Source organism: Podarcis liolepis, assembly GCF_965112155.1.
Source record: "Podarcis liolepis genome assembly, chromosome: 1".
Classification (NCBI taxonomy): Eukaryota; Metazoa; Chordata; class Lepidosauria; order Squamata; family Lacertidae; genus Podarcis; species Podarcis liolepis.
This window is the reverse complement of record NC_139554.1, coordinates 136,370,113-136,397,579: the sequence shown is the minus strand read 5'-3', so window position 1 is coordinate 136,397,579 and position 27,467 is coordinate 136,370,113. Positions and strand designations below refer to the sequence as shown.

General features: G+C 41.3%; 1 protein-coding gene across 1 annotated transcript in view; it reads right to left on the bottom strand.

Annotated features, from left to right (window-relative positions):
- ABCA12 (ATP binding cassette subfamily A member 12) overlaps window positions 1-27,467 on the bottom strand; it is a 125,552-nt gene that overhangs the window by 68,231 nt on the left and 29,854 nt on the right. The window contains exons 7-20 of the mRNA XM_083471236.1: window positions 25,200-25,378; window positions 24,385-24,497; window positions 23,623-23,716; window positions 18,538-22,560; window positions 16,209-16,324; window positions 15,260-15,366; window positions 13,441-13,694; window positions 13,239-13,351; window positions 11,846-11,970; window positions 10,617-10,790; window positions 7,211-7,375; window positions 5,206-5,407; window positions 3,620-3,759; window positions 3,193-3,312 (exon numbers count right to left, since the gene is read on the bottom strand). Of these exons, the coding sequence (XP_083327362.1) occupies window positions 3,193-3,312; window positions 3,620-3,759; window positions 5,206-5,407; window positions 7,211-7,375; window positions 10,617-10,790; window positions 11,846-11,970; window positions 13,239-13,351; window positions 13,441-13,694; window positions 15,260-15,366; window positions 16,209-16,324; window positions 18,538-22,560; window positions 23,623-23,716; window positions 24,385-24,497; window positions 25,200-25,378 (5,925 nt within the window). The remainder of the gene's footprint in view (window positions 1-3,192; window positions 3,313-3,619; window positions 3,760-5,205; window positions 5,408-7,210; window positions 7,376-10,616; window positions 10,791-11,845; window positions 11,971-13,238; window positions 13,352-13,440; window positions 13,695-15,259; window positions 15,367-16,208; window positions 16,325-18,537; window positions 22,561-23,622; window positions 23,717-24,384; window positions 24,498-25,199; window positions 25,379-27,467) is intronic.

Below are 27,467 nucleotides of genomic sequence, written 5' to 3'. Positions count from 1 at the left end.
GTCGCTCAAGCCCATGTCTGCCAACTTGAAAGGCAGAGCGGGTGAGACCTGGGAGTGTGTCTCTGCCATGGACAAGCCTCCATCTCCGGCATGATTTGTAGTTGGTTCCTCCACAATTCGGTTAATTGGCATTAATCAAGAGGCGCTCCTGGGCCAACATATGCTAATGGGCTGCAATCAGTCAGCTGCTGAAAGGACTGTGCTTGGCTCTTTGAAGGTGTCTGGATGTTTTCTTTGAAGCTCAAGAATCCTGATAACAGCCAGGAAAGGAAGGGGGGGGGACAAGGTGCTTTGTGCTTTCTTGTGGTTTTCAAATGATCTCATTTTTCCTGCCTCCCCCCCCCCCCGCATAATGAAAAGGATGTGTGTAGCTACTGCTATGTTATTCTGTTTGTTACTTCAGAAAAGAGGGGGGAGGCTTTTGATTTATTGTCAACAAGGAATTTAACAAGTGTTTACTAAGCCCTCCCCCCTCGACTGGGGCTGAATGGACTTTATTTAAAATTATTCCTGAACTGCTGTTGGAGGAATGCAGTAGGGGGAGAATGAAATGCTGCTGAACAGATCTGGCAAAGAGATTGAATTTGAGAAAAGATCTTGTTTTTAACTGTGTGCCGAGGAAGAACTCCAGAGCAGAATTTTAATGGCAGAGTTTGGATATGTATTCTGTGAATTATTTATGGCTGCAGCTCATACGCTAGTTGGTAAACAGCGGGAAAATGAAATATGACCTAGTACCATCCAGATAAACACTGCAAAGAACTGAACAATGGAAGATAGTAATTAACTCTCCCAGCACACCAGGTCTGGAACAACAATGTATATGAAGGATTACACATGTGAAATGGATTACTTATTTACAAGACGTAACGGAGGTGCTGGTTGTAAGGTGAAAAAAGCGGCCAGCTGGAAGAATGGTTAAACGGCAAGTGAAGGATGTCAACTGGACTCAAAATAAGAAATGATGTGGCAATGTGAGGAAATAATGATCATGATCATATGTTTGGAACAGGAGTGGAAGACCTGGCTTTAAGAAATTGTATTAAATTAATTTGGTTTGATTTGTAATCATTTGGAAAATTAATAAAAGTAATTTGGAAAAAAGGAAATTTAAATTATAGTTCCTTTACTTTTTCCCCCTTGAAATTTTCTTGACTTGTAACTCAACTGCCTACCTCTGGTACTGAGTGAGGGAAGCAATATAAGATGGCAAGTTTATACTGAGTTGTGAAATCTAGGCAGTGAGAGAGGCTACAATCTTAACCTCACTTACCAGAAGGTATGCCCCACTAAATTCAGTATGACTATCTTCTAAGTAGGCATGGTTAGGTTTGCATTCATAGATGGTTTTGTAATGGCCAGTTCATTAACACCGACTTTAAGGTGGCACAAGGATATTTGTTGTTTATCAAACTTTGAAAGGGAACATGCAGGAGAGACAATGGATTAGTAAATAGAGCAAAGCACAGCAGCATAGATCATGACAGATTGAAAACAAAACCACAGCACACAGTGGAGCAGACAGTACTGCATCAGGCATAAGTGGAAGGGCAGCAAGACAAAACCAGCTCACTTTATAGCACTTTATGAGCGTTACTAATTTTGTTTATCCCTATTTATAGCCTTGATATGCATGTTTCATATGAAGCTTTCAAATGGGCTTGAGAGAAAAACAAGCCACCATTAAGACATCATGAGATGCATGAATTTTTCTAGCATCCAGATTTTATTTCCATGTTACAAAAAATAAAATACTCCTAAGGTTTCCCTCAAGCCTTGCTATACTGACTGTGTTATACTGAATTTGACTGCTTACATGAGTTAATAAGTTCCTGTGTTATAGCTATCTCTGTCAGATACATTGTCTTGAATTTCACATGCTACCATGAGTTAATAAAGACATCATTTGACAGAAGACAGCTGCAACTTCATAGTAAAAAGAAAATGATTGTTGCCATAGGACTCAGCGCCAGAGGGGAGTTTTAACACTGATTTATGAAGAAGGTCTGAATTTTGTAGCTTGAATTCAAATATTTCAACTCATTACGCTACGGAGCCTTTTTGATCCTCCTGACTCAAACAGGTTTTCTTAGATAATAGAGCAGGTACCAGCCTGTCAGCACACAGGTATCTCTACAATTTAGGGAAAGGCTCAAAGATATTAATTTAATCATGAAAAAAGTATTTTAAACTTTTCAGACCGCATACCCTTCCATAAAACAATGTTGTTCCAAGGGGGCATACAAGACCTCAAAACAATCACACATTGTAACAATGATATAACTTTTTTAAAAAATTAAGCAGCTTAATTAAAATACCATAAAGGTACAGACAGGTGAATTTGCACTTAAAAATTAGACAGGGAACTAGCTCTGTCAGCCGTTTGACCAGTTTAACCTTCCCTTGCAAAAGGCCCCAAAGCTATGCCTACCTTCCTCATCCGAAAACCCCATGTGATGGGCCAGATGGTCAAAAGTACTGCAGTACTGCAGCCTCAGCACCACTGCAGAGAAAGCTCCACCAACTCCCACCCCCAAGCAGAGAGAGAGCAAGCTCTCCCTACCCCCAAATTGCAAGAAGGTACATGTGAGAGGAGACAGTTAATAGGAAGTATGCAACTATAGCTGAGCCAAAATACCTTTGGCGTTTTGTTGAGAAATTAGCAGTGGTTGGCCCATAAAGCCTGGATTTGGGGGAGAGAACTTGAGATAGCCGGATGACAGGAGATGGAGACTCCATTGTGAAATCATTATGATGTCTCCGGTTTCTTGCTTCTGATTAAAACCTTACACACACCCACTCATTCACTTGCTGCAAGGCCCTTTCCCCATTCATGATACGTGTGAAAATGGTTGCAATGCAGACAGCAAGGCTGATGCATCATTCATCATGGACAGAAGACTGACACATGAAAGTTTTTCAGGCCTGGGCATGTAGGCAATGCTCCCCTTTCTATGAGGGAAGGAAACACTTCTCATCTTCCACACACATTTTAAAGTAAGCAGCAGCAGAGGGGACCTTATTTTATGAATCAGGGAGCTCCGAGGTAAGGTCAACTTTGCTGGAATCCTATGCTATGAGATGTTAAGCATAATTATTAATCCAGACGTACAAATCAACTAGCACAAAAACCATAACAAGACAAAATCAACACTCCATCAGTTAAGGAGATAGGGAGTGAACGTTTCATACCTTTGCTATTGGAATAGTTTCCTTTAACATATTCAGTGAGCTCATCAGCAATGGTGAATTGTCCAGCCACTCCTGGGATTTTTGTGTTAATTCAGCCATCAGTTTCAATGTTGCATTAGACTAAGAGAACAAAAAATATATGGGCAAAGAAAAATGCATATCTAGTCAATCAAGTGAATTACAGTGCTTTGATGCCTTGGTTTGCTCCCTGATTATGAGAGCAGTCTCACACTGGTTAATAGTAATTTCTCGCTATTTTTACAAAACTTCTTCCCAACTAAGCCACATATTCTGAAGGCAAATTAACATTAGGAATTCCATATGTTCCCAAGTCACTGGAGAAGCAACCTCCTAATTGGCGTCTACTGCAAGTACCAAGTGTTTTCTAATCACCGAGAACTATTGATTTTATTGAGCGTGGTGTTACCTTCTCCATGATTGCTCTTGTTTCAGGGGTGTCTGGTGTATACAGAATCCTCCCAAACAGCATGGGCTTTAAGAAAGACCAAATTAAAGCCCCTGTAGGTGTTTTCACCAAGTCCAAAAAGATTGATGTGCAGAACGATGCTAGAAAAAGACAGAGTCGGTGTGAGAATTAGCACACATAACACAGATGCACAGTCTGGATGCAGATATTGATGCTTGCCAGATGAGAGCAGATGCTTGAAGAATCCCTTGAAAGCCCTGTCTTCACATCCTGATGTGATGCCTTTTGACAAAGCTAATCCTCCCCAAAGATCTCCCATAGCTGAACTCAGCTAACAAGGTTCTTATTGTTCTAGCAAAAACCTCTTCTGTTTAAGGTTAAATGGAGCTTTTGGAGCTCAGAGGAGCGAGTGTCAGTACAGATGGAAAAACAACTCCTCAAAATAAAAGCAGTGACCTTTCTGAATACTAAAGCCAAACTCATTGGGGACTTTAGATTTGGCAATGTATTAAAGCCACTTCAACTGCTGTCTGCATTGCTTCACTTTTCAGATAGAAACTTTTCTTGCACCAAGAAAATGCAAACCTTGCATTTCTTTGTAAAGTGTCTGCTGAAAGCTCAGCAATTCCAGCAGCAAAGTCAGTTTTTCCATTTTTGAAATAGGTCACCATAACTACATACAAACATGTATTGCAGAATTTGATCTCATTGAGACCGGAGCGCCCTTATGAACATATGGTGCTGCCATACTGAGTCCATTCTGACTCGTATTGTCATTGGACCAATGGTCTGACTGGCACCAGGTCTCAAGATTAGGTCTTTCCTGCCACCTGAAATCCTTTATAACTGGATTGAATCTGGTTCATATGCAAAATACACCCTGTATACGCCCTCCCCTCTTGTAGTCATCTTCCTACTCAGTTGATATAAAAGCACAGAATCCTGCTCATATAAGTGCTTTTCTAACTCTAGAAATATGACTTTTAATTACCCTTACTAATAAGCCATGAAGTTAGAATGAAAGCTGATCTTTAAGGTCCCAGATTTCTATTCTACCTGGTGAGACAGGTGGGAGGACAAAAGAAAGCTATTCTTGGACCAGTTCCTATGCAACTTCAATAGTGTTCACAGAGAGTATCTTATTGGATTATGATTGTGTGTGTGTTTAGATTTCATTGACCTCTAACTAATTTATAAGGGAATAAGGTTGATCAGTGGTTGAAAGAGCGAAAGGGGAAATGTCTAAAATATTTAGGACATCTTTATTTGCCTGTTTTCTCATATCAAGAAATGTAAATGGCATAAATATGCACATAAACATGACCATGATCTTGCAGAGGTTCGTGGGATTTTGATAAGCAGGCTATTTGTGGACTTTTAAAAAACATATTGGACAATTCTAAAGAAATAAACAAATGCAGTTTTGCACATTCCTAATTGTGCTTATGTTCTCCTGAAAGCAATGAGTTGAAATCTTAATTCCCAATTAAGACTTGTTACAACTTGCTCCCACCCAATAATTTTGTTGGGTTGTACCCTGTAGGTTTTACAAGAGGCTTCAGATACCAATAGTATTAACAACTCACTGGTGTTCTGTGGGATGCCATATTTATTCATAATATGTTGTATTCGCTCATCTTGTACAGAAGAATGGTGAACATTCTGCTCTTCAAAATCTGGAAGCAGAGACTCAAAGAACAAAGGAGTGATTTCCTCATTGCAGAGAGCTTTTGAAATGATTTTAAATGTCCCTCTGTTCATTGTTAAGTTGCTCGCCTGAGACAATGCCTGTGGAAGCAAACAGAAGGCATGTTGATGGACAGAATAAATTTTGGCAAATGAGATAATGGTAACATTCAAATTTATATATGGCATAACATTTATGTGGCAACATATAACATTGGCAGCCAAAATGGGACTAGGATGGTTAGTGTTGTGTCTGGATGTTACGCAGAGCCGGCCCAAGACTTGTTGGCACCCATGTCCCGCTACCCCACCAGGGAACAAGGAGTGAGTGGACAGGAGAAATTGTCCACCACATTTCTTGGGACTGCATCTCTTTCTTTTTTCCTACAGTAGTTGTAATTTGCTGCAGGAAGCAGGCAGCTGCTGTGATGGCAGCTGTCCACCATTCTGTATCTACCACAGTGCCCTGGACATGACATCATTCCAGGACATTGTGACAGTGAAATGGCAGTCACAATTTTTTAAAATGACCTTCCTTTGGGGATGGGCAGGAAAAAGAAAAATCTCAGAATTTTATAGAAAAATAAATTTCTACTTTCTATACCACCTTTCACTAAGAAAAATCTCAAGGTGGCTCACAATAAAACATCATTTAGAATGTATCAAAATATAGTGCAAATCAGTGGAAACCATGTTAAGTTGGTGGAAATAGCCAGTGAAAGCCTGGCAAAATAGCTAAGTTTTGACCAGCCCTGAAAGCAAAGCACAGTTGGCGCCTGCTCTATATCGCAGGGGAGATGGAGTCACAACAGAAAAGCCCCCCTGCCCCGTCACAACAAGATGGATATCAGTACTGCCTTCAGATGTCTTCTAAAAGTCAGGTAGTTGTCTATTTCCTTGACATCTGGTGGGAGGGCATTCCACATGGCGGGCACCACCACTGAGAAGGCCCTCTGTCTGGTTCCCTGTAACCTCACTTCTTGCAGTGAGGGAACCGCCAGAAGGCCCTCGGTGCTGGACCTCAGTGTCTGGGCAGAACGATGGGGGTGGAGATGCTCCTTCAGGTATACTGGGCTGAGGCTGTTTAGGGCTTTAAAGGTCAGCACCAACACTTCGATTGTGCTCGGAAACGTACTGGGAGCCAATGTAGGTCTTTCAAGACCAGTGTTATATGGTCTCAGTGGCCACTCCCAGTCACCAGTCTAGCTGCCACATTCTGGTGGCAGAATGGTTATGTATTTAAATACATAAATGGTTATGTATTTTTATTTAATTCATGTTAAAGCCAGTTCCAAAAAAATATTATTGCTGGGGAGCGGGGTAAATCTATTTTAAATAACTACCTAAACAAATCAATATAATGAATAAAATAACAACAACAGTAAAATCTTGCACATACCTTAGTGCTAAATACAGTCCAGAAAGACCTGATATACAACTGTACACCTTCATTATGGCTCCTACAGTCCTACCTGGAATTCTTTCCCCAAAATAGACCATAAAACAACAAAAAGAGTTTTGTGGCACCTTAAAGACCAGTAAATTTATTATGGCATAAGCTTTTGTGGACTACAGTAACTGCATCAGATGCATAAAATGTATTCAGGGTAAAACACTGTTATGCATCTAAAGAAGTATGCTGTAGCAGAAATCAAACCTTATGCTGTTATAAATCCTTATGTCTTTAAGGTGCCACAAGGCTATTGTTTCGGCTGCAGCAAACTAACATGGTTTCCCTTTCTGGAAAACATATGATTTGCTATTTATACACATAATATATGTTTTGTTGATCTTTAGTTATGTTTGCTAACATTCCTGGAAACTCCCCCAGTAACTAGTTTTCACAACAGTATTTGTTATTTAGAATGAATTTTTGACTTTTGCCTATTGAAAAAGAAAACCAACCTTGGACAGTGGTACATTTCTTGACTGACGTAGTTTTTTAAGTGAATGAATTGCATCTAAGAGTGGACGGACATCTGATGCAACCTGTTCCTTGATGTGATCCAAATCCTTGAGAAGAGCCAGCACTTTATCCAAAGAAGTTTGAAGTTCCATTGGGAAAAGCACCTAGAATAGCAAAGAGAAAGGAACATCATAACCAAAACTAAGCATGTGAGGTACAAAATCAAAACAGAGAACGTCTAGATCCTAATGATCCCAGTGGGAGCATTGAGCACATGCTTTTAAACCTCTCCTGCTGAAATAAATAGGACTTAAAACTGCTTAACTTTGGCTGAATTGCGATTGTATTCATTAGTAAAAATATGCTTTGAATGCATTATAAACATGCAACACCTGATGGCGCCAGAGAACAAATAAATTTTCCCATGTGATTTTTACATAGCGTTTTTTTCTTTTGTTATAACTGTTTAATTTCTGACTTATTTTTTCCTGTGTGTGGATCCACCCCAAATATGTTAGCATTTCCTAGGTCTGTAAAATAATCAACACTGGCTCAGTGTTGAACTTGTATAATTCAGTACGAAGGAAAGTATTCAAAACAGGCATGATTTGCCAAGATCCTGCCCCAAGCATCTTTTCATTCTTTATGGATAAAGCATATTGATTGAACAACATATACCTGCAAGTAAAACACAGTTCCTACAGTGCTACATTCTTGAGGAAACCCACACCAGCCCTACTTGGTGCCTTTTCACCAGGCACGGACCACCGACTAGATTATCAACACTGGCAAGGAGAAGATGAGGAAGAAGAAGAAGACACCAAAGTCCAGATACAGCATGCAATTTGTTCCGCTGCATTTGAAAATCACTTTATTTCTTTTTGTTAGTCATGGGGTGGGGGAAGGGGGCAATAAGGCAAGCCCTGCTCTTCAGATCTTTGTGAGATTACAGTAAAAGCATCTAGAGGGCTGGTTAAGTATGTGAAACTGAACATGCATAGAAAATTTCCTGCAATGAGAAACCCTGATAAGACAATCAAACAGGTTCCATCAAATACTCTTCAAAACCCTCTTCAGCGCTTAACAGAAAGATCTGAAGAGCAGCCTGCACATCTGGGGACATGGGAAGTGGGGCGTGGGAAGTGGGGCCCCTGCTTCCACTTACTGCAAGTTCAGGCAAATGACTGAACATGGCTGTTTTATCATTTAGATTTTGCCTAGAATGGCTTTTAGGCAACTTAAGACAAAAAACAGGGAGTGGCCTTTTTTATTATCCCAGTTGAAAAGAAGTTTTTTAAAAATCAGATTTTTTTTTTTAGGTTTAAGCGAGGCAGTGCAATTTTGAAGATGTATTGTTTAAATGTGTTTTTGTAAAACAAGAGAGAAGGGAAAAGTTGCTGCATGCTAAGAGCTTTGGACAGCAAAATACATTTTTCAAAGCCATATTTGCTGTAGGCTGCTGTGGATTTTAACCTACCCCAACTGCGACTTATTGATCCTATTAATAATTTCAAGGCCATTCAAGTCTTGCAAGATGACCATTTGCACTTTTCTGCAGAATATAATAGCATGCACAATAGGGGGAGAGTCAAAATAACAGGAGCCTCTTGCCAGAAACCTGATCTTCTCCCCGTCATCCTAAATGCTGTCTCTTTGCTACTCCAAAATAAACCACTGGTATAACTTGAAAAAGAAACTGTGGGTGTTTGCATTGGTGTAGCCCTGCACCCTACGTACATCTTGTGGTTACCAGCACAGCAAGGCTCTGAGACATCAGGTGCCATCTTCTGTCCCCACCAGGCAAAACTAAGATCTCTCTCCTCACCCGCCATTAGATCCCAGGATGTGAGCCTTTGGCAACCTGGTAACCTCTCATCACATTATTGCAGTGATAGAGAAAAACTGGCTTTGGCTTCTGGTTCGGAGCTCTTATTGGCATATAAAAATGTCCCTTTTGGAGTGCAGTCAATATACATGTGGAACAAAATGGATATGGAATTTTTGATAGGCCTGAGATTTTGCAGGTCTGACTAGGGAAGCAGAGAGCAAAGGAAAGAGTGGTTTATTGGGCCAAGGAAGAGGGGAAGAGGGAATATTATACAATTGCTAAACATAGTTTAGCAATTACGTTTTCAAGTAGGTAATAACTCTTGAGTGCTTCAATGCAATTTGGAGTTGGACTCAGGTTAATCATTGCTTTATTAAATTCTACAAAATCATCTGTTAAAAAAATATTCTTCAATGGGCTACATTTTAAAATACATTGTTATGAGTGCTAGACCAGTTTGCAAGGGGCTGGGGTGGGAGGAAGTATGGAGACCCTTCTAATACTTGGATTCAATTGCTAGAATAGCCAGGCCAGCCTGGGTGATGGGCCATTAAGAGAACAAAAGGAAAAAGGATTCTATGCTAGATAGCAAATGCGTGGAGCTCCTCCACCCTTTCTTTGAGGGTGGAGTTTTGAGGGCAGAATTTGCTATGATGTGACCTAGAGGACAAATCTGCAACTGAACAGGCAAGGAGAAAGCCATGGCTGATTTCTGCTTGAATCCAAGGCTGCGGCTATGGGAGGAACAAGACCCTTTTGGGGTGCTAAGACTGTGAAGCCCTCTATCATAGGCTCAGGTTGTATATATCTGTAAAGAAACTATATATCCTAAAGACACCACAATCTCCACTGTGCCTCTTTTTCAAAAGGGAACCCGAACCCTGCCTAAGCGCGTGGAACCTCGCACTGCCCAGAGATTGGGGTGGACTGTGACAATATACGACATGGGAGCACAGCAACAGATTAGTATTCGCAATAGCAATATGAAAGATTTGAGCAATGCAAAATTAGAAGATAGGTTCCTTTAGGGTATTGTTTGAGGTTATTGTGCACGGGTGGGACCCCATAAAGAACTGCATGCAGAAGGAAGATGGGACAATGGCTTGGTTGTATTTGTCTTCCTTTACCCTTTGCACTGCTAGATATTTTCACTGGTAGGTGAACTAGGCTCAGGAAAAGCTTGCCCTGAACCTCATCACAGCTACAACCATGATTATTTTTATAATGGTGGGAGAGCCCAGGCTCACGTCATTCCTGAAACGATCATTAATGAGAGGGAATTAAGCTTGGAGTCAGCTGTCAGCAGCACACCATGACCCAGGAAAACTGTCTGTGGAAGTGGACAAATGCCGGCTCCCTCAGCCTGTAAAGTGAGATGAGCACAGCAACCTATGAATATCCATTGCTCACAGACATGACACCATTGCTGCACATGGGCACACAAACCAGGTTGCTTGATTTCCTGAACTTCCTTCCTATTATGTTCAAAGCAACAAAAGAAGCAGAAGACTTGTACTGATACAAACAAGCTTGGAAAATTTAGGGAGGTATTTTTAAGATTCAAACGCAACACAAACCTTGTACATGAAACTGTAGACATCCAGGTAATGCAGTAGTGTGACCCCTAAAACGTAAGACTTGTGGACCCTTTCTGTGAGTGGCAGGTTGCAGAACTGCTTTGCTACGACTCCCAGCTCAGCACCAGCTGCATTAGTATCACAGGACTCCAGCTGGAGTATCCAGAAAATCAGCTGTATTGGCACAGAGGAAAAGCAAGTTTGTAAATAGTGAGCTCTTTCTAATGAGGATGAATTAAGCATCTCTCTTTTTTCGGCCCTCACCAGTAGAGGATGGAGCAACATACAATTCTTCACACAACAAATTGGGAGTTTCCTTAACCTCCTGAATGCAAGAATACAAGTTAAAAGATTCAGGATCTTTGGACTATTAAGATTCATGACTTGTTTTGCATCTTAAGCCCACGAAAGTGTTGCTGAAGGACTCCTGCATTGATTCCTGCATTGCAGGGGGTTGGACTAGATGACCCCGGGGTCCTTTCCAACTCTACAGGTGTATGAGTCTATGACTCTAGCCGATGTGACTGAATCCATCACAACTCTCTGTCCAGCAGTGCTCAGGGCTGGAGACAAATATTAGTTTTTGACTTGAAAGTGTTTTGGGAGAGGTTTTGTTTCCTGGGGTGTACTTACATATTTATTTTGCCCCAATGTCAAACAGGTTTACACATTTTCAACAACTCAAAAAGCTGCCCAACCTGATTAACAGAGGCAAAAGAGAGCAGTTGTATATACGCCACGAGCGGTTTTTGTTGCCCAAACTCCTAACGGATAGGATAGGCTTTTATTAACTTAGGTTATATGGAGAAACAGGAGGGGGCCACCTTGCTTTCTACTGGCAGCTGTGAATAATGCACATGTTCTGTCATGCTCTTAATAAGCCTTTCCCTCAGCAACCACCTCTAAATTAGTAGCAGCTAGCATATGAAGAACTTTTTATATATGTCTCAGCATCATATTTTCTCCCGCTGGAGAGGCTGTCACACTATTAAGTCCACCCAGAATCTGTAACAAGATGCACTATAAGCTAAACTGTTGACAAAGAATTATGACGGAACATACATTATGAATGGACAGATCAGAAAGAAACATGAGCTACTGGCTGATGTGGATCATGTAACCACATCCCATAATGCATAAGTATACACGAGCTGCACGCCTGTGTTACCACTTATCCCCCGCATGTGGAAAGCCAGGTAAGTAGACAGCATCATTCATAATAAACTTGCCTGTGTTCTGTTTTCTGGAAGAGGCATTTCCATCAAAGAATTGATACTTTCTGCCGACATTCCTACCATATTTCTGAGATCATTTTTGAGGAGGTCAACGTTTCTGAAAAGGTCTATTAGCATGTCTTTAAAACATCAGAAAACAAAACGAAATGAAATATTTCAGTCTTCAGGAAACATTGCTTATGCAGAGCACTGAAAGTAGCTTCAGGGAGATGTAGGGAACATGCCTCAAGAGTGTCACCATGTGGTACGTTTAAATGCAAAGGTATCATTCCTATTTTCTACTATTTTGTATTCCTGTGCCCAGAGAGATCTGAGGCTGTATGATTTCAAGGCCATTCAGTATTCAAATAGCTCCTCTTTTCTCTTTTATGTATTTAAACATTTTCCATACACATTGAAATAATAAACCTAAAATAACACTGTCTTAATAAAGCATAGCCCCTGATAAAAATCAATACAGTAATCTCACCTGCTACATTTTGGCCAAATCTTGTATTTCAAAAGCCTAACAATAAACCCCAATTGCCCATAAATGTGTTTCTAATTTCACTTCCTTCTCTGAATCATACCAAATGAGTTTATTTTACCATCAGCAATGTATTCCATTTGCTTCTTTACCAATCCTCACTAGATGAAACACCACTTTTCTATTTAAATGCTATTTCAGTCCTAGCTGATAGCAATAAGTTAATCACTAATGCTATATTTTCCTTCCTTACTTCATTTTGCCCCTGGATGGTGTGGCTTATATTATTAGAACGAGCAAGTAAATGAGACCCTAAAGGTATGGCTGATGTTATTAGTCCATAATAGTATAGGATAGCCACTCAGGCAACACTATTACAGAAATGAATAAAATTAGCTGTGTCATCAGGGGCTCATTCACCTATCCATCCTCCAACATGATCATATATCCATCACGTGCCATGAATGCCCTTCTGTTGTCTACAAAGGACAAACAGGGACTAAATGGATACAAATTTGATATAAAATCTGCACCTTTCAGAAACTAGTGAGGGAGCACTGAATTCTCCAGGATGCTCTGTTGCTGATCTGAATGTCACCATCATCCCAGAAGCCAGACTCCAGGAGGAAATTTATGAGTAAGTTTGATTCTGTTTGTTCAGGACTGAACAGAGACCAAGCTTCTTATCCCACTAAAGACAATAAATCGGCATAGCAAAGACAGGAAGGTCACATTATCACCAGTTACAGCTTTTGTAACTAGTCTCTGTGCCTTTGTTGAATATAATTAAGTTTTATACAAATATGTATAAATTCTAAGCCTTGTCCACAATTTCACAATGAAAATGGTTTGATTCATACTGACAACTAAATTTAATAAGGAATTCAATCTAAGAAACAAACAAGTGAATGTAAAACTTACCTTGCTTCCTGGACTGTATTGTATTCTGAGTGATGTTCATTATAGAATCCAAAGATGCCATATACTGTGGGATATCACGGATATATTTAAGTTGTGGCACATTTTCTTGTAACCTTAAAAAAACACACCAAATACTTTGTTACTTCAAACTAATATACACTGCTTATTATTCTGCTACAAATTACCTTGAAGAAGGCCTTACCTGTTTATTTGCTGCTGGAGTTTCTCGGGATCCCCTATGATTATGTCTCGAAATTCTCTAGACACCCTGCTATGGTTCATAAAATTGGTCACAATCCGATCACTTAGTTCTATACCACGAAGAAGCTTCTTGTGGAGCTCACTTTGATCACACAACTCTGCAAAGCCAACACCAGGGAGTTGGCAGGTTTGCTGCAATGACCGGGTGCTCTCGGGGTCACAAAGGAGGGATGTCAAGTTTTGGAGGTGAGTTAGCTTCAAATACAATCAAGAGAGAAAACTTATTCAGAAATGAGTGGTTTAAAAACAAAAACCAATGAGGAAAATCCGGCCAATTTGGTGAAGAAAGAATGTTTCACTGGTGAGGTGATGATGGCAGTGCAAGTTATATGCACTTGTGAGTGGATGTGACAGAGGCCCAATAATAATAATAATAATTTATTATTTATACCCCGCCCATCTGGCTGGGCCTCCCCAGCCACTCTGGGCGGCTTCCATAAAAACCAAAAATACAGTAAAATATCACATGTTAAAAACTTCCCTGAACAGGGCTACCTTAAGATGTCTTCTGAATGTCAGGTAGTTGTTTATCGCTTTGACATCTGCTGGAAGGGCGTTCCACAGGGCGGGTGCCACTACCGAGAAGGCCCTCTGCCTGGTTCCCTGTAGCTTTGCTTCTCGCAATGAGGGAACCGCCAGAAGGCCCTCGGCGCTGGACCTCAGCGTCCGGGTAGAATGATGGGGGTGGAGACGCTCCTTCAGGTATACTGGACCGAGGCCGTTTAGGGCTTTAAAGGTCAGCACCAACACTTTGAATTGTGCTCGGAAACGTACTGGGAGCCAATGTAGGTCTTTCAAGACCGGTGTTATGTGGTCTCGGCGGCCGCCCCCAGTCACCAGTCTAGCTGCCGCATTCTGGATTAGTTGTAGTTTCCGAGTCACCTTCAAAGGTAGCCCCACGTAGAGTGCATTGCAGTAGTCCAAGCAGGAGATAACCAGAGCATGCACCACTCTGGCAAGACAGTCCGCAGGCAGATAGGGTCTCAGCCTACGTACCAGATGGAGCTGGTAAACAGGTGCCCTGGACACAGATTTGACCTGTGCTTCCATGGACAGCTGTGAGTCCACATGGACAGCTGTGAGTCCAATAGGTGCTTTCCCCTAGTTTTGGAATGGGAATCTGGAGCAGAGAAGCCAAGGGGGAAGCGATGAACCCTTATCCACCTGCCGCTTTGTTGCTCTAAACTGCCACTGCCAAAACCACTTCCCACCTTCCCAAGTTTGGCTTTAAGAGTAGGGGACCTCAGACCTGGGGAGGGAGTCAAATGTGGCCCTCCAGCCTCTCTACTGTCCTCATGCCACGCCCCTTCACCAACTACACCTCCACTCCACAGACAACATGGCTCAGAAGCCCTGCTTTGCACCCTCCTTGCGTGGTCTTTGTTTTTGTTGTGTTGCCTGAGTATGTCCTTGAACCCAGATAATGCCTTCTGCTTGACTGGAAGGAGGATAAAGAGGGCTGTGTGAGGGTGTAGAAATAAAGGGGGCTGGAAAAGTTTCTCCATTTGCATTTTATATGTATGTTTGCAATGGGGGGAAGAGAGGTTTGGAAAAGAGAAGCAGCAGGTGAGGAACGGTGAGATGCATTCCTGCTCCATTTCTGTGCTAGGTTTCCCCTCCCAAAGCTGCTTTTCTCTAGGGAATGTAGTCTTCTGGTTTTTAATACACTTTCACGTTGGGCAGACCTAGGCCTTAATAACAGTTGTTACAAGCCCACGCAATCATACCACGCAATCAGCCAGCATCATAAGCCTACTCACTCTTCGCATCAGGATCTCTGTAACTGATAGATCTTTCTTGTCAGTATCACGGGGAGTGAGAATAACCTTTTTCAGCTGTGCGAAGCCTGGAGGAAGGTCAGCATTTCCTGTACAGAAAAACCAAACAATTACTTGTCTGTCTATTTATTTCAAGCATTCTTAGTACTTTTTTTGCCCTATAGGCTACCAAGATGACTATGAAGATCCAACTATCATCATCTTCACCACCACCATTTCCCTGCATGTAGAAATGCAGATAGGGGAGGGTGATATTGAGCAGACACCCCCAAAATCAAGACTGCGGCTTTTGCAAAAACAAAAATGGAAATCCTATCACTCCCCTCCCTCCCTCTCTGCACATATACATAAATGCATACATGAATGAACATATATTGAGTTCATCTTATGGATAACAGCTAGTCCAAGGCTGCTTACACACCATACATTTAAAGCACATTCCTCCCCCCCCCAAGAATCCTGGAAACTGTAGCTTATTAAAGGTCCTGGGAATTCTAGTTCTATAGGAGTAAACTACAGTTTCCAGAATCCTTACAGAGGATAATCAGCTTTGAATGTATGGGGTGTACACAGCCAGCCATGGCACGTTCATACATAAAAGTGTTCAGCCATCCATAAAGGGAAGTTTCAAAAACGAGTACAGTGGTACCTCAAGTTAAGTACTTAATTCATTCTGGAGGTCTGTACTTAACCTGAAACTGTTCTTAACCTGAAGCACCACTTTAGCTAATGGGGACTCCTGCTGCTGCTGTGCGGCCATCGTGCGATTTCTGTTCTCATCCTGAATAAAAGTTCTTAACCCAAGGTAATATTTCTGGGTTAGCGGAGTCTGTAACCTGAAGCATGTGTAACCTGAAGCGTATGTAATCTGAAGCATATGTAACCCGAGGTATCACTGTAAATTGTATGCCACTATCAACATATACATTACCTGAAAATTCACTTTCCAGCCTTTCAGAGACATTCAATACACAAATCAAGTACGATCTGAAGACATTATTGGGGGACATGTGTAAGAAGACATTTTCAAATTCCGAAAACAGAAACCTAGAACAAAAAAACAGAACAAGAAAGGAATGCTCCGACTTCTTAAGTATGCCGCAGCAAACATTACATAATGGTGTGAAATAGAAATCCTTTAAAAAAATGTATCTGTAGCCCACTTATATTTGATTCGGTGAGACCAAATTAGCTTAAGCCAGACAGCTCAGCTGAATTTTACATGAGGGTGGTAAATTTTTTAAACAACACTGCACATAGTAGCTTTCCTAGTTTCCAAATGAGACAGCAGAGTTCAACTTTCTTGAGTAAAACAAATTTAGAGATACACCATCTGGGATAGTAGCCATAATTAAACAGATTTCTCTGTATGACACTTCACTTATTACGTTACTTACAGTCTGTCTAAACTTCAAAGATTTAAGAAATCTCACCAGCTTCAGTATGATCCTCCCTGGCCTGTCCAAGTGCAAGTCTTAGGCTAAGAGGCTGGGAGCAGGAGACAAGCTAACCCATTGATCCAAACCAAATGCAACCCAAAGCAAGTTGGCTCATGTATAAGCCTCATTCAATTCAATAGGACTTTCCCTCTAGTAAGTGTGTTTAGGATTGCAGCTTTAAGTACACAATTAGGGCATCAGGCAACAATTATGAACTTGCTTACTGAGAAGGAAGTCCCACAGTAAAAAAAAAACAGTCAAACTTGTGTCTTAATATGCAAGCTTAAGATTGGGCTGCAACAATTATTTCAATCACTGACACATACACAGATTCCTCTAGTTTACATATTTTTCCTGTCTTGGTAACTGCTATTATCCTGGATCTCGCAGCCTCTTTTTTAGAAAAAGATGCTGTGCATTCATTTACCCCCCCCCCGTCCTGCGGAGGAGGAAGCCGCTCAGGCGTCTGGGGCAAAGCAAGCCGGCCATTGGGGCAGGGCAAGGGCGGGACGAGCCACCCATGGGGGCAGGGCGAGGGTGGGACGAGCCACCCATGGGGTGGGGCGCACTGCGGGGCTCCAGAGTCTGCCTGCCTCCTCCCACTCTGCCACCCTACAGCTGGGGGGAGGCAGTGGGCAGATCGTTTGGGCAGTGCAAAGCCTGTGTAAGCCCAAGCCGCCATGTCACTCCCAGGAGAGACACAAGGCTTAGGTCTGCTGCAGGCCCCCCGGTGAGTGCCACCCGGCATTTTGTCACCTCCCTCAGTGGTGACACCCAGGGCGGCCCGCACCCCCCTTTCTCTGCCCCTCCCTCTTATTTTTGTCAAACACTACAGTTTCAATCTCCAGTATGAGGGAAATGTAGTTCTGCTTGTGCTGGGGAGGTTGCCGATTTTCTCCTTCTGGTGCAATTGCCCCCAGGCCTCCAGAAAGGCTGCTCTGAAGGAACCCATAAGCTTGCAGTCATTTTTTCTGCAGTTCAGCAAAAAGGGAGAGTTGTGTGGTCCTTGGATTCAAGACATTGTTTTTATCCCCAGTGGCGTAGCGTGGGTTGTCAGCACCCGGGGCAAGGCAAGTAATTTGCGCCCCCTAACCCGTGGATTTGCGCCCCCTAACCCTAACCCCCAGATGTTGCGCCCGGTGCGGAGGGGCCCCCCTGCACCCCCCACGCTACGCCACTGTTTATCCCATGCTTAAATACTAAAGCATGTATCTGGTCCGGGCCAGGATCTTTTGCTGCTTGAGGCAAAACCTGTCACCTTTGTCACGACCACCTCCATGGGTGCCACCCATGGCAGATGAGGCAGCAGGGCATGCTTGCAGCAGCAGTGGTGCACCCCCACACAGGAGGAGTCAGTGATGGTGCAATGGTGGCAAGTGGTGTGCAACTTGGGCTCAGATTTGCCACCTGACCTTGCCTCATGGGTGGGCCAGCCTTCACCTAAAATGGCATAAGAGAAATCCGAGGCCCACCTAGACCAGGCATAGGCAAACTCGGCCCTCCAGATGTTTTGCGACTACAATTCCCATCATCCCTGACCACCTGTCCTGTTAGCTAGGGATGATGGGAGTTGTAGTCCCAAAACATCTGGAGGGCCGAGTTTGCCTATGGCTGACCTAGACCAACATTCTGTTCTCAAAGTGGCCAGTTGGATGCCTATGGGGAGCTCGCAAGCAGGGCCTGAGTGGAAGAGCGAGCTCCCTATTTGGCAGCTCTCTGATATTTAGGGGCCACCCAACTCTATTTGAGAACAAGGCTGAATAATCTTTGAACTGCTGAGTTCAACAACAGATTGTTACAATTATGAAACTGACCACTTACCGTCCAATCAAACTGCTTGGAGGCAGTGTTTGCACCAGTTCATTCTGAAGCAGTATTCTGTTTAGAAGCATTTCAGTGGTCATGACAGAAGGGGGTGCAACATGGTCAAGCTGATATTCCAGATTGGTTCTGTCTTGAAGAAAATGTAGATTCACATCTGCTTTTAGCTCCTTCAGTAAATTCAAAAATGTAACATTTTTAAAAACACTGGCATCAGGTACTTCATTGTCGACTAGAACTCTTTCCACTAGTTTCAAGCCAGGCTTCACATACTCAACTTCTGTAATGTTCCACTTGAGAAACACGTTCCAGATATGAGAAAAAGTCTTCCATCCAGATTGGCTGTGGACAGCTTCTCTGGCAATCTGAAGCACTTCATTTATGGCAGCATTTGAAGGAAGGCTATCCTGCAATAGCTTGAAAAACACTGACAAATTATTCCCATCAGCTAAGCTGTCTGTGAGATTTTGTGAATAAAATTCTGCTTCACTGGCAAAGAAAAGCGGGACAAGATTCAAAGGATCATAGTTGACTGTATTATTTGTATCACTAAGAACAGGGATTGGGCAAGTTGAATCATTTGGGGGCAGCTTGTTAGAGATTATTGCTAGGGTTTTATGAATGTCCCTTATCCATGGATGTTTAAAATGGAAGAGGGCGTCCATTTTTGAAAGCAGGCTTGAAGAAAACTGTAGTGATTTGATGATGCATAGCAATGCACTTGACAAAAATTCACTATTGTTTTTGTAAAGTCTTGCTAATTCTGGAGTCTGCTTTAAGTTGCTTATTGAGTCCTGGAACAATTCAGTAAATGTTTGATTGGGCATTGTTCTGTTTTCAAAGTCCCTGGAAGTAAAAGGTAGTTCGCAATGACTTTGTTTCAAGAACTCAGGGATAGTGGCATTCTTAAACAACATCTGAAGTATTACGTGAATTACATCTTGGACACTGCAGTTATGTGGCCTTCCAGCTCCATGGTTCCCAATATCTAAGAAAAGACTCAGAGATAAATGCAAGACATCTATTATCTTTGCTTCCGCTAAAGTACTAAGCCCTAACAAAGACTCATTAAATTCTTTTTGAAAGATAAAGTGTGAGAAACCATACAGTGCAGCAATTTTTTCTTTAGCAGTTTCTTCTTCCAGCCTGCTGTCAGAAAGCATTATTCTCCCTTGCCTCAGTATGTCATATACCCTTTGGAGGGCTTTATTGCTATCATAGACCAACTGAGGGGTTGCTTCTAATTGGCTGGTGTTAAATTGGTGTTCAAAAGTTTTCTGTAACAACAGATTCCTGAGGACCACATCGATTACTTCTGAGATGTTGCTGCTTTGTGAGTCTTCCTCAGTAAACTTCTGTGTAATGTGGGATAAGTGTCTAGTCAGTTCCTCCAGTTCTGCACTGAAAAGAGTATCAGAACCATTATCCTGTGTGTATAAATTTGTGGTGTTTTGGATTTTTTGCATTATTCCTGAAAGGTACGCCATTAAGGGGGCATTGTGGCTCACGCTCATGCTTGCTGTAAAACGATACTTATTCAAAAGTGCTAAGAAGTACTCCAAAATGTTTTTTCTGCTTTTAGATCTAAGCAGAAGATCTGAAAACTGCAATGGGGCTTCCTGTGTTGCATCAAAGTCCTGCTTCACGTCCTCAGGAAAGAGCGGATTTGCCATAGAGATCACCTTTTTGATATCTTCCCATATTGTTGCTAATTTAAAATTAGTCTCATTTAAAATCAGCAGATTCCAAGTCATTCTACTTAAGTTTGATGCCTTCTTGGTTTCTTTCCAGTGAGGGTTCATATAAAAAAGGCTTTGAGCAAGAACATCAACAGGTGTAGACAAATTATTAAAAAGTATTTCTAAATGAGCTTTGAAATCTATGTCAGAGGTTTCACTTAGGAATAATTTTAATGAAGCAAGCATGTCTTCTAAATAGGAAACTTTCATCTGCCAACTTAAGGTCTCAAGGGGCAGATGAGCTTCTGTTTTATTAGGCGCCAGTCCTGCGCCAACGAGAAGTAGAGCTTTCCTGGTCATGTCCAAGAGTCGAACATACTGGTTTGCATTTGTCACATTCTGATTGGAGCTCAACATATTTGCAACTTCACTCAATACCTTTGATAAGTTCTTCCATTTTGATTGACTTGCATCATTTTTGCTCACTTTTAATATCTTTGATACAGCGGCATTCTTATAGGGCTCATTTTGTAACAAAATAAAAGATGCAAGGGCTTGTGGTACACTGCCAGATAAATTTTGTGCACGAGGTTCTGTTTCATTCACAATAAAAGGGCTTAAAATGTGCAGAGCAGAAGGTCCATTTATAATGTCCATAAGCCCAAGCCATGGTGCTTGGCAGGTCAGATTACTTTGGTGGAATTCATTAGAGATGGCTGTTAGACGTCTATGCATCTTTTGTATCCAGGGATTCTTGTAGCTATGGAAATAGTTCAGTTTGGAGAGAAACTCTGACGAAACTTGTAATGAGTTGATGAAGCACTGAAATTCATCTGAAAAGTATTTCCATTTGTCTTTGTGGAGATTTTGAAAAGTTGGCATCAATTTTAAATTTCTTATCACAAGCTGAAACCGCTCAGTAAATGTATGATGGTGGGCTGTTTGGTTTTCCAAGTCTGTGGCGGTAAAGAGGAAATGGCAGCTGCTTCCTCTTAAGGTGTCCAGTAGGGTGGCATTATTCAACAGCACTTCAAGAACAATGTGATGAACATCCTTGACAGTACAGTTCTGCAGTCTTTCATTAACCCGATTGTCTTCCCTTAGAAAAGGGGTCAATGTTAAATACAAAAGATCCTGTACTTTTGCTTCTCCTGAAGAATCATGCTGTGCTGAAGTCCTATACAACTTCTGCAAAAGTAACATGCGTGAAAAACTGAAGAGGGTATCCAATTTTTTAATACTAGATGATTCTGTCAGCCTAGGATCAGAAAGTATATCTACCCCTTCCTTGAATATTTGGAACAATCTCTGGACAGTTTCATTGCTGGCATCCTTTAGTGGATTAACAGGAATTAATTCATGGATGTACCTTTCCTCCAAGTCTTCTAGTACATCTAGAGTTTTCAGAGTAGCATCTAAAAACATTGAGACATTTGCCCCACTGATGTTCTCCTCACTGTATTCTTTCATTAAATGGTTCACAAATTTGGTCAGCTGCCCAAGCTCCTTTTTCAAAGGAAGGCCAGAGCCATTGTGGTGAACATGAAGATTGTTGTGCAATATGTCCAAAACCTGCCCATAGGCAACGATATCTGTATCACTCCATTTTGCAGACCTCAGTTTTTCTGTAATACGCCAATAATGATTGAATTCATTCCAATGAGATTCACCAATGAAATTTTGAATGTCCTGCATCTTGTCAATAATGAAGGATAGCAATAAGTAATTATGACTTTTCTGAACATTTGCTACAATATTTAAGATTTTCTGGAGTGTCAAGAACTTCTCAGGAAAGTTGTAAATAGTCGTAGGTTTAAACAGAAAATCTGAAAACAATGATGGCACATCTTGGACTGATGCTAAGTACCTTCTAAGGTTTTCAGGCATATAAGATAATTTGTGAGAATTTATCGTTTTAATGGTTTGCCATATCTTTGTGACCATAATATTAGTCTTATTTAAAAATGTTTGATTCCAAATGTTTCTAAACTTGGGAACACTTTTACTTTCTTTCAAGTGAGCCATTATATCAAGCAAGTGCAGCCTATTAAAATCATTTTGAAGCAGGAGAGATGTGAAGTTGTTGATTTGGTTGATTTCTCTCCTATTAAGTGCACCTCTTAATTTACTGTCTCTGCCAGCCTCCATTTGCCACTGAAGGATATCAGTCAAGTTCACTCCACTGTTATTCTCATATTGCTTGAACAGGTTGTTCAGTTCAGCAATGCTAAATTTCTCTGGTAAAACTTCAAAAAGATGTAGAGACTTCTTAATGGTTTCTAAATCCTTTGAGAGATTACGCGTTTTGAAGTCTTCACCAGCAAAATCTGGAGGTAATATTTTTCTGAAATGAGAACAAAAATACAGAAATACAAATTCAAATGATTTGATTTATTTATCCAGTTTATATATCTCCCTTCATCCGAAGATCACAGGGCAGTTTACAACATAAAACACACAAACCCCCCACAAAATACATAACATAATAACAAAAAGACAATAATGCCCCCTCAAGCTAGAACATGGCAGAATAAACGTGTCAGTCTTTATGCCATGGCAAATGTGTAATTCTTTAAAATTCAGTAAACAATATGTTGCTTCTGCTTGAAGAATGAAGTCCACGCCCATCAGTTTCTGAATGGTGCAGCATTTCTAGGCTTGCATAGAACAACAAATCATCATTCATAAAAAGCAGAAGCGAAGGGTTGATTCCCACCTCACGGCTGCACTGAAGGAAGAGAGGAAGGAAGTGCATGTGCCCAATACTTGTGCATATAAACCTTAAGCCATAGTTTTGTGCTACATCTGAGAACAACCAATGTGTCATGGATTCTGTCACTGTGGCTGAAATCCTATACACCGTTAGCTGGGAGTAAGCCCGCTAAACACTGTGGGTAGAATTCAACCTCAAGCTCTTTCAATTGTTCCCTCTACACAAGCATTTCAGTTTGCTAGATGGAACAAGCCCCTCTCCTCCCTTTGTGTACTATTCTGGGAATTCTCACACATACACCCGAAAGCCAGTTTTGAGGGACAGGGCCTGCCGAAAGAGGAGAGGAAGGAAAGCCCTAGCGCACAAACAGAAACCCTTGTTCAAGGCTTCCATTTATGGAGCTGGTTAGTTAAATCTCGGCCAAGGTGACTTACTTCTGAGGAATCATGCATATGTTAATGTTACACAAATACTAACTCTCAGGGATACATTTCCCCCTAAAATCCACAGTGTGTTATGAGTTTAATCGACCAGCTTTGCCTCAACAATACAGCAGTTGCTGGTTAAATGTTCATATGATCCAGTGAAAGCTATGCAGTTTTTGCAAAGCCCCCTTCCCACTGCCCCCCCAGAATAAAATTTCACATTAGCAAAAACCTAACTTTCACCCCATAAATAATTTATTACTCTCACCTCACAATGTCTTTCATTTGAGTCATTAAAGTTGGGTTGTTTTTCCAGTAAAGAGAGAGCTGACAAATGTCATTCATTGCTGAGCTGCTATTATCTACAAAATAAAAATAAACAAGATAAATCCACAATAAATGTGAATTTTGAAGTATGGCTGTGTTTTGGAAAGTGCAAATTTGATCAATTAGGACATGAAAACTGAAACAAATTTCTCCCCATCCCAAAACTATATTCAGCACTTCTGTCCCAGTTTGCTTCAAACAGTGTGTCATATGGGGAACACTGGGGTGATGATGGCTTACTAACTAGGATCTTAACAAGATCCAAGAATAAACCACGTTTAAAGATCCTGGTTAGTAAACTGACATGAAACCAGAGTTACCTGTTTCTGAAAAAAATGAACTCTGGGTTAAATAATGTGCCAAAGATGGCATGTATCAGGAGGAGATGAGAAGAGACCCTTTTCCTGGCTCTCTTAAGCCATAAACATTACATACAAACCATCCCAGTATCTCTAATGACTATTAATCTTTTCCGTTTATCAGAATAAACACATCAACAAGGCCTTGAATAACTTATGAAAAAAATGCTTCTATTTTCTGTTGGCAGTAAGCATTTCATTATTTTGTGCATCTTAGTGTCTGTTATAAACTGAAGCAAAAAAACATTTTTTGTATGATGCAACAAGTATGGATTTGCAAGAGCTTAAACTTGTCCATCAATATTACTTAGATGCCTGATAAAGAGATAAGCAAGGGGCCTCACCTTGCTCTGAACAGTTCAAGGCATGCAGCAGACCACTAATCATGTTCTGTATGGCTTGCAGTCCATTGTCACTTGCAACTAGTGGAGAATCCTTTTCCACAGCCGTAATAATTCTTTGTAAACAGGGGAAATAAAGCAATAGTAACACAGAATGAGCATATTATAGAGCATCAAACAGCTTTGCTTCCTGTAAATAGCTAGGTAGTGTAAGGGAAGAAATTGCACAATGTCTAGGGCATTTTAGGAAAACAAAATGGCAAGCAGACGGCCTACTCCCAAAGTAGTAAGAAATGGAGATAAAGGGGAGGATGAAAATGAATGCCATGAAGTCTATGAATTCCGAATAGTCAGGGTTTCCCTCCCTAAGACACTTCTATGTGGCAATCATCACTGCCCCTTTGTTTGTTTGTTTTGCTTTAATTTTTTGCATTTTCTGTTATAAACATTCATTTCTCTCACTATGTTATTCTATTAGCTCCTTTGATATAACAATTGATAATACAATGTTGTATTAGATGTTGTTGTATCATCACTGCCCCATTTGAACACTAGTTATTTTTATTTCCTTACAAAGATTTCTGTACCACCAAGAACAATAAAATCACTTTAATCAAACAAGCACTACAGATGAAGTCCATGTACACAGCCTAGACCTTCAAATAAACCAGTCTACTGCTGAGCCACTGAAATCTCATGCTCTCCTTTCATAACACCTCCCTTTATAACTGTCAGTGGAAGCTACTACTTCATCACTGTCAGCGAAATACCAGGCATAGCTATTATGTTTTTGGTGTATAGCTTGCCTTTTCTTTTACCTGCTTGTGTTCTGAAGGGCAGCAATCATATCCTTCATAGCACTGACACCTTGAGTGATATCTGGGGCCATCAGGAGGATGTGCCACAGAGAAGTTTCATTCTGCACTTGGGAGATGAGCGATAAGAACGAAACTGTTTCCTTGACAAAAGCCACCTGGTACTGAGAATCTTGCTGCAACTTAAAACAAAAATGAAACTTTTAAAAGGAATAGATAGATAGATAGAGCAGTTCACAGGACGCCAGTTCTCTTTTAATCATAGCTCGCTCACAACGGAGGAAGGGAAACAACTTCAAACTGCAGCTCTGTGGGGAAAGTATGTGTGTGTGATACCATACTTGGGCAGGCATCCTGGCTACTAGTCACTTCTTTGACTTCAGCGCTTGTCATTCTAGATATCTTTTTAGAACTAGGCAGGAGAGAAGATTCCTGATTGCTGTTCCTCGTGCCCAGAACTTACTCCCAGATCACCTATGTAATGCTGACCCACTTCCATACTTACTTCAAGTCACTCTTTACAAAACCCTTTCCTCAGTAGCTTTTGGCTTAACCCCTTTGTTCTCATCCCGTACTGAAAGTAAAGACATGTGATGAACTGAATACACATTCCTCAGCTCAGGGGCACACCTTTCTGGGTTTGGTTTTTTTATTACTGTTCTGTAAAAGTATTGTACTTTTTGAAACACATGTTTCAAACCATACTACTACTAGTAGTAAAAATATTAATTTGGCCTGGTTGAAAATTTAAATGTTTCTATACTAAACCTCAAGAAAGCCCAGCTATATACGGGGTGTGGAGGTTTGCTTCATTTGCTGATGCTGCTGTGAGTCGAGAACTACAGACCTGCATGAACCTGTTCCATGACTAGGAGATCTTGTGATCTTGCCCTACCAGTTGCAAAACCTCCCAGATAGGAAGGGGAAGCTGTGGTACAGGCTTGGGCTCCCAGATAGTATTGAAGTATGCCAAAGGCTTGTACAGTGGTGCCCCGCAAGACGAATGCCTCGCAAGACGGAAAACTCGCTAGACAAAAGAGTTTTCCGTTTTGGAGGTGCTTCGCAAAACGAATCTCCTATGGGCTTGCTTCGCAAGACGACAATGTCTTGCGAGTTCCTGCGGGTTTTTTTCCCTTCCCCCCCTTTTTCTAAGCCGCTAAGCCACTTATCAGCTGATCCGATCAGCCGATAAGCCGCTAAAAGCCGCTAATAGCACTAATCCGCTAATCCGTCAATGGGCTTGCTTTGCAAGACGAAAAAACCACTAGACGAAGAAAATCACAGAACGGATTCTTTTCGTCTTGCGAGGCACCACTGTACCTTACTAGCCCTAGAGCATCAGAACGAATAAGAGTTGCTGGGTGATGCCCTTATAAAACATGATGAAGGCACAACAGGAGAAAGCAGACTCTTACGGAAAATCAAATTTTAAAAACCTAATCTGATGATTCCAATAAGAGGTTCTTTTGAACTCAGTTCAAGGGTGGGAACATATAGCTGACCACTGCATGCACTTGCAGCAGGAATTCACTATTGTTTGCAGCTTCTTAATGACTTGTATATTAAATATACAAGTAGTGAAACAGATGCCTATAGAAGTGTTACATGTGTTGGTGCATATATGGTGCACAAGTATTTTTTCTATAGAGAAGGGATGTCTGCATTAATTCTATTAACTGAAAGGGATGCTTTTATCACCTGTGATTCAGTGCACATGGAATTTTGTCTTCAATCAGGGCCTTCATTCCTTTTAAAGTTTGCTACTATGTCCACACAAACACATGGTCTAAGGCAAAGAGGTGTTATAGCTTTAAGAAGTAACATGGTGAAGTGGCAGAGGCCATGCTTTGAATTCATGATGTGCCAGGTTTGATCCTTGGATATAACCAGCCTCATATAACCAACATGCTTAACTCTAATTAATGCATGAAGGGGTTAAGACCATAGAGTAAGCTGTCCTGCCAGGCTTAGCTAGGTTACATGCCCTCATTGTGGAAGGAAGGGTTACCAAACGCTTTGCTCTTTTTCCTTTCCATCATGTGAACCCTACCAGTAAGGAGGTCAAATCTAGATGCTCCAACCTTAGACTGCCTGGCTTAAGCTTTGTGTTTCTATATGAATAATTTAGAAATATTTACCATTTTGAAACTCCCTCTCTTTTCTTGCTGCTGTATGGAAAGGCATATGAATCTGACCTTTGAAGAGTTTATAAGTACAGTGGTACCTCAGTTTTCAAGCGTCTCGGAAGCCGAACATTTTGGAACCCCAACT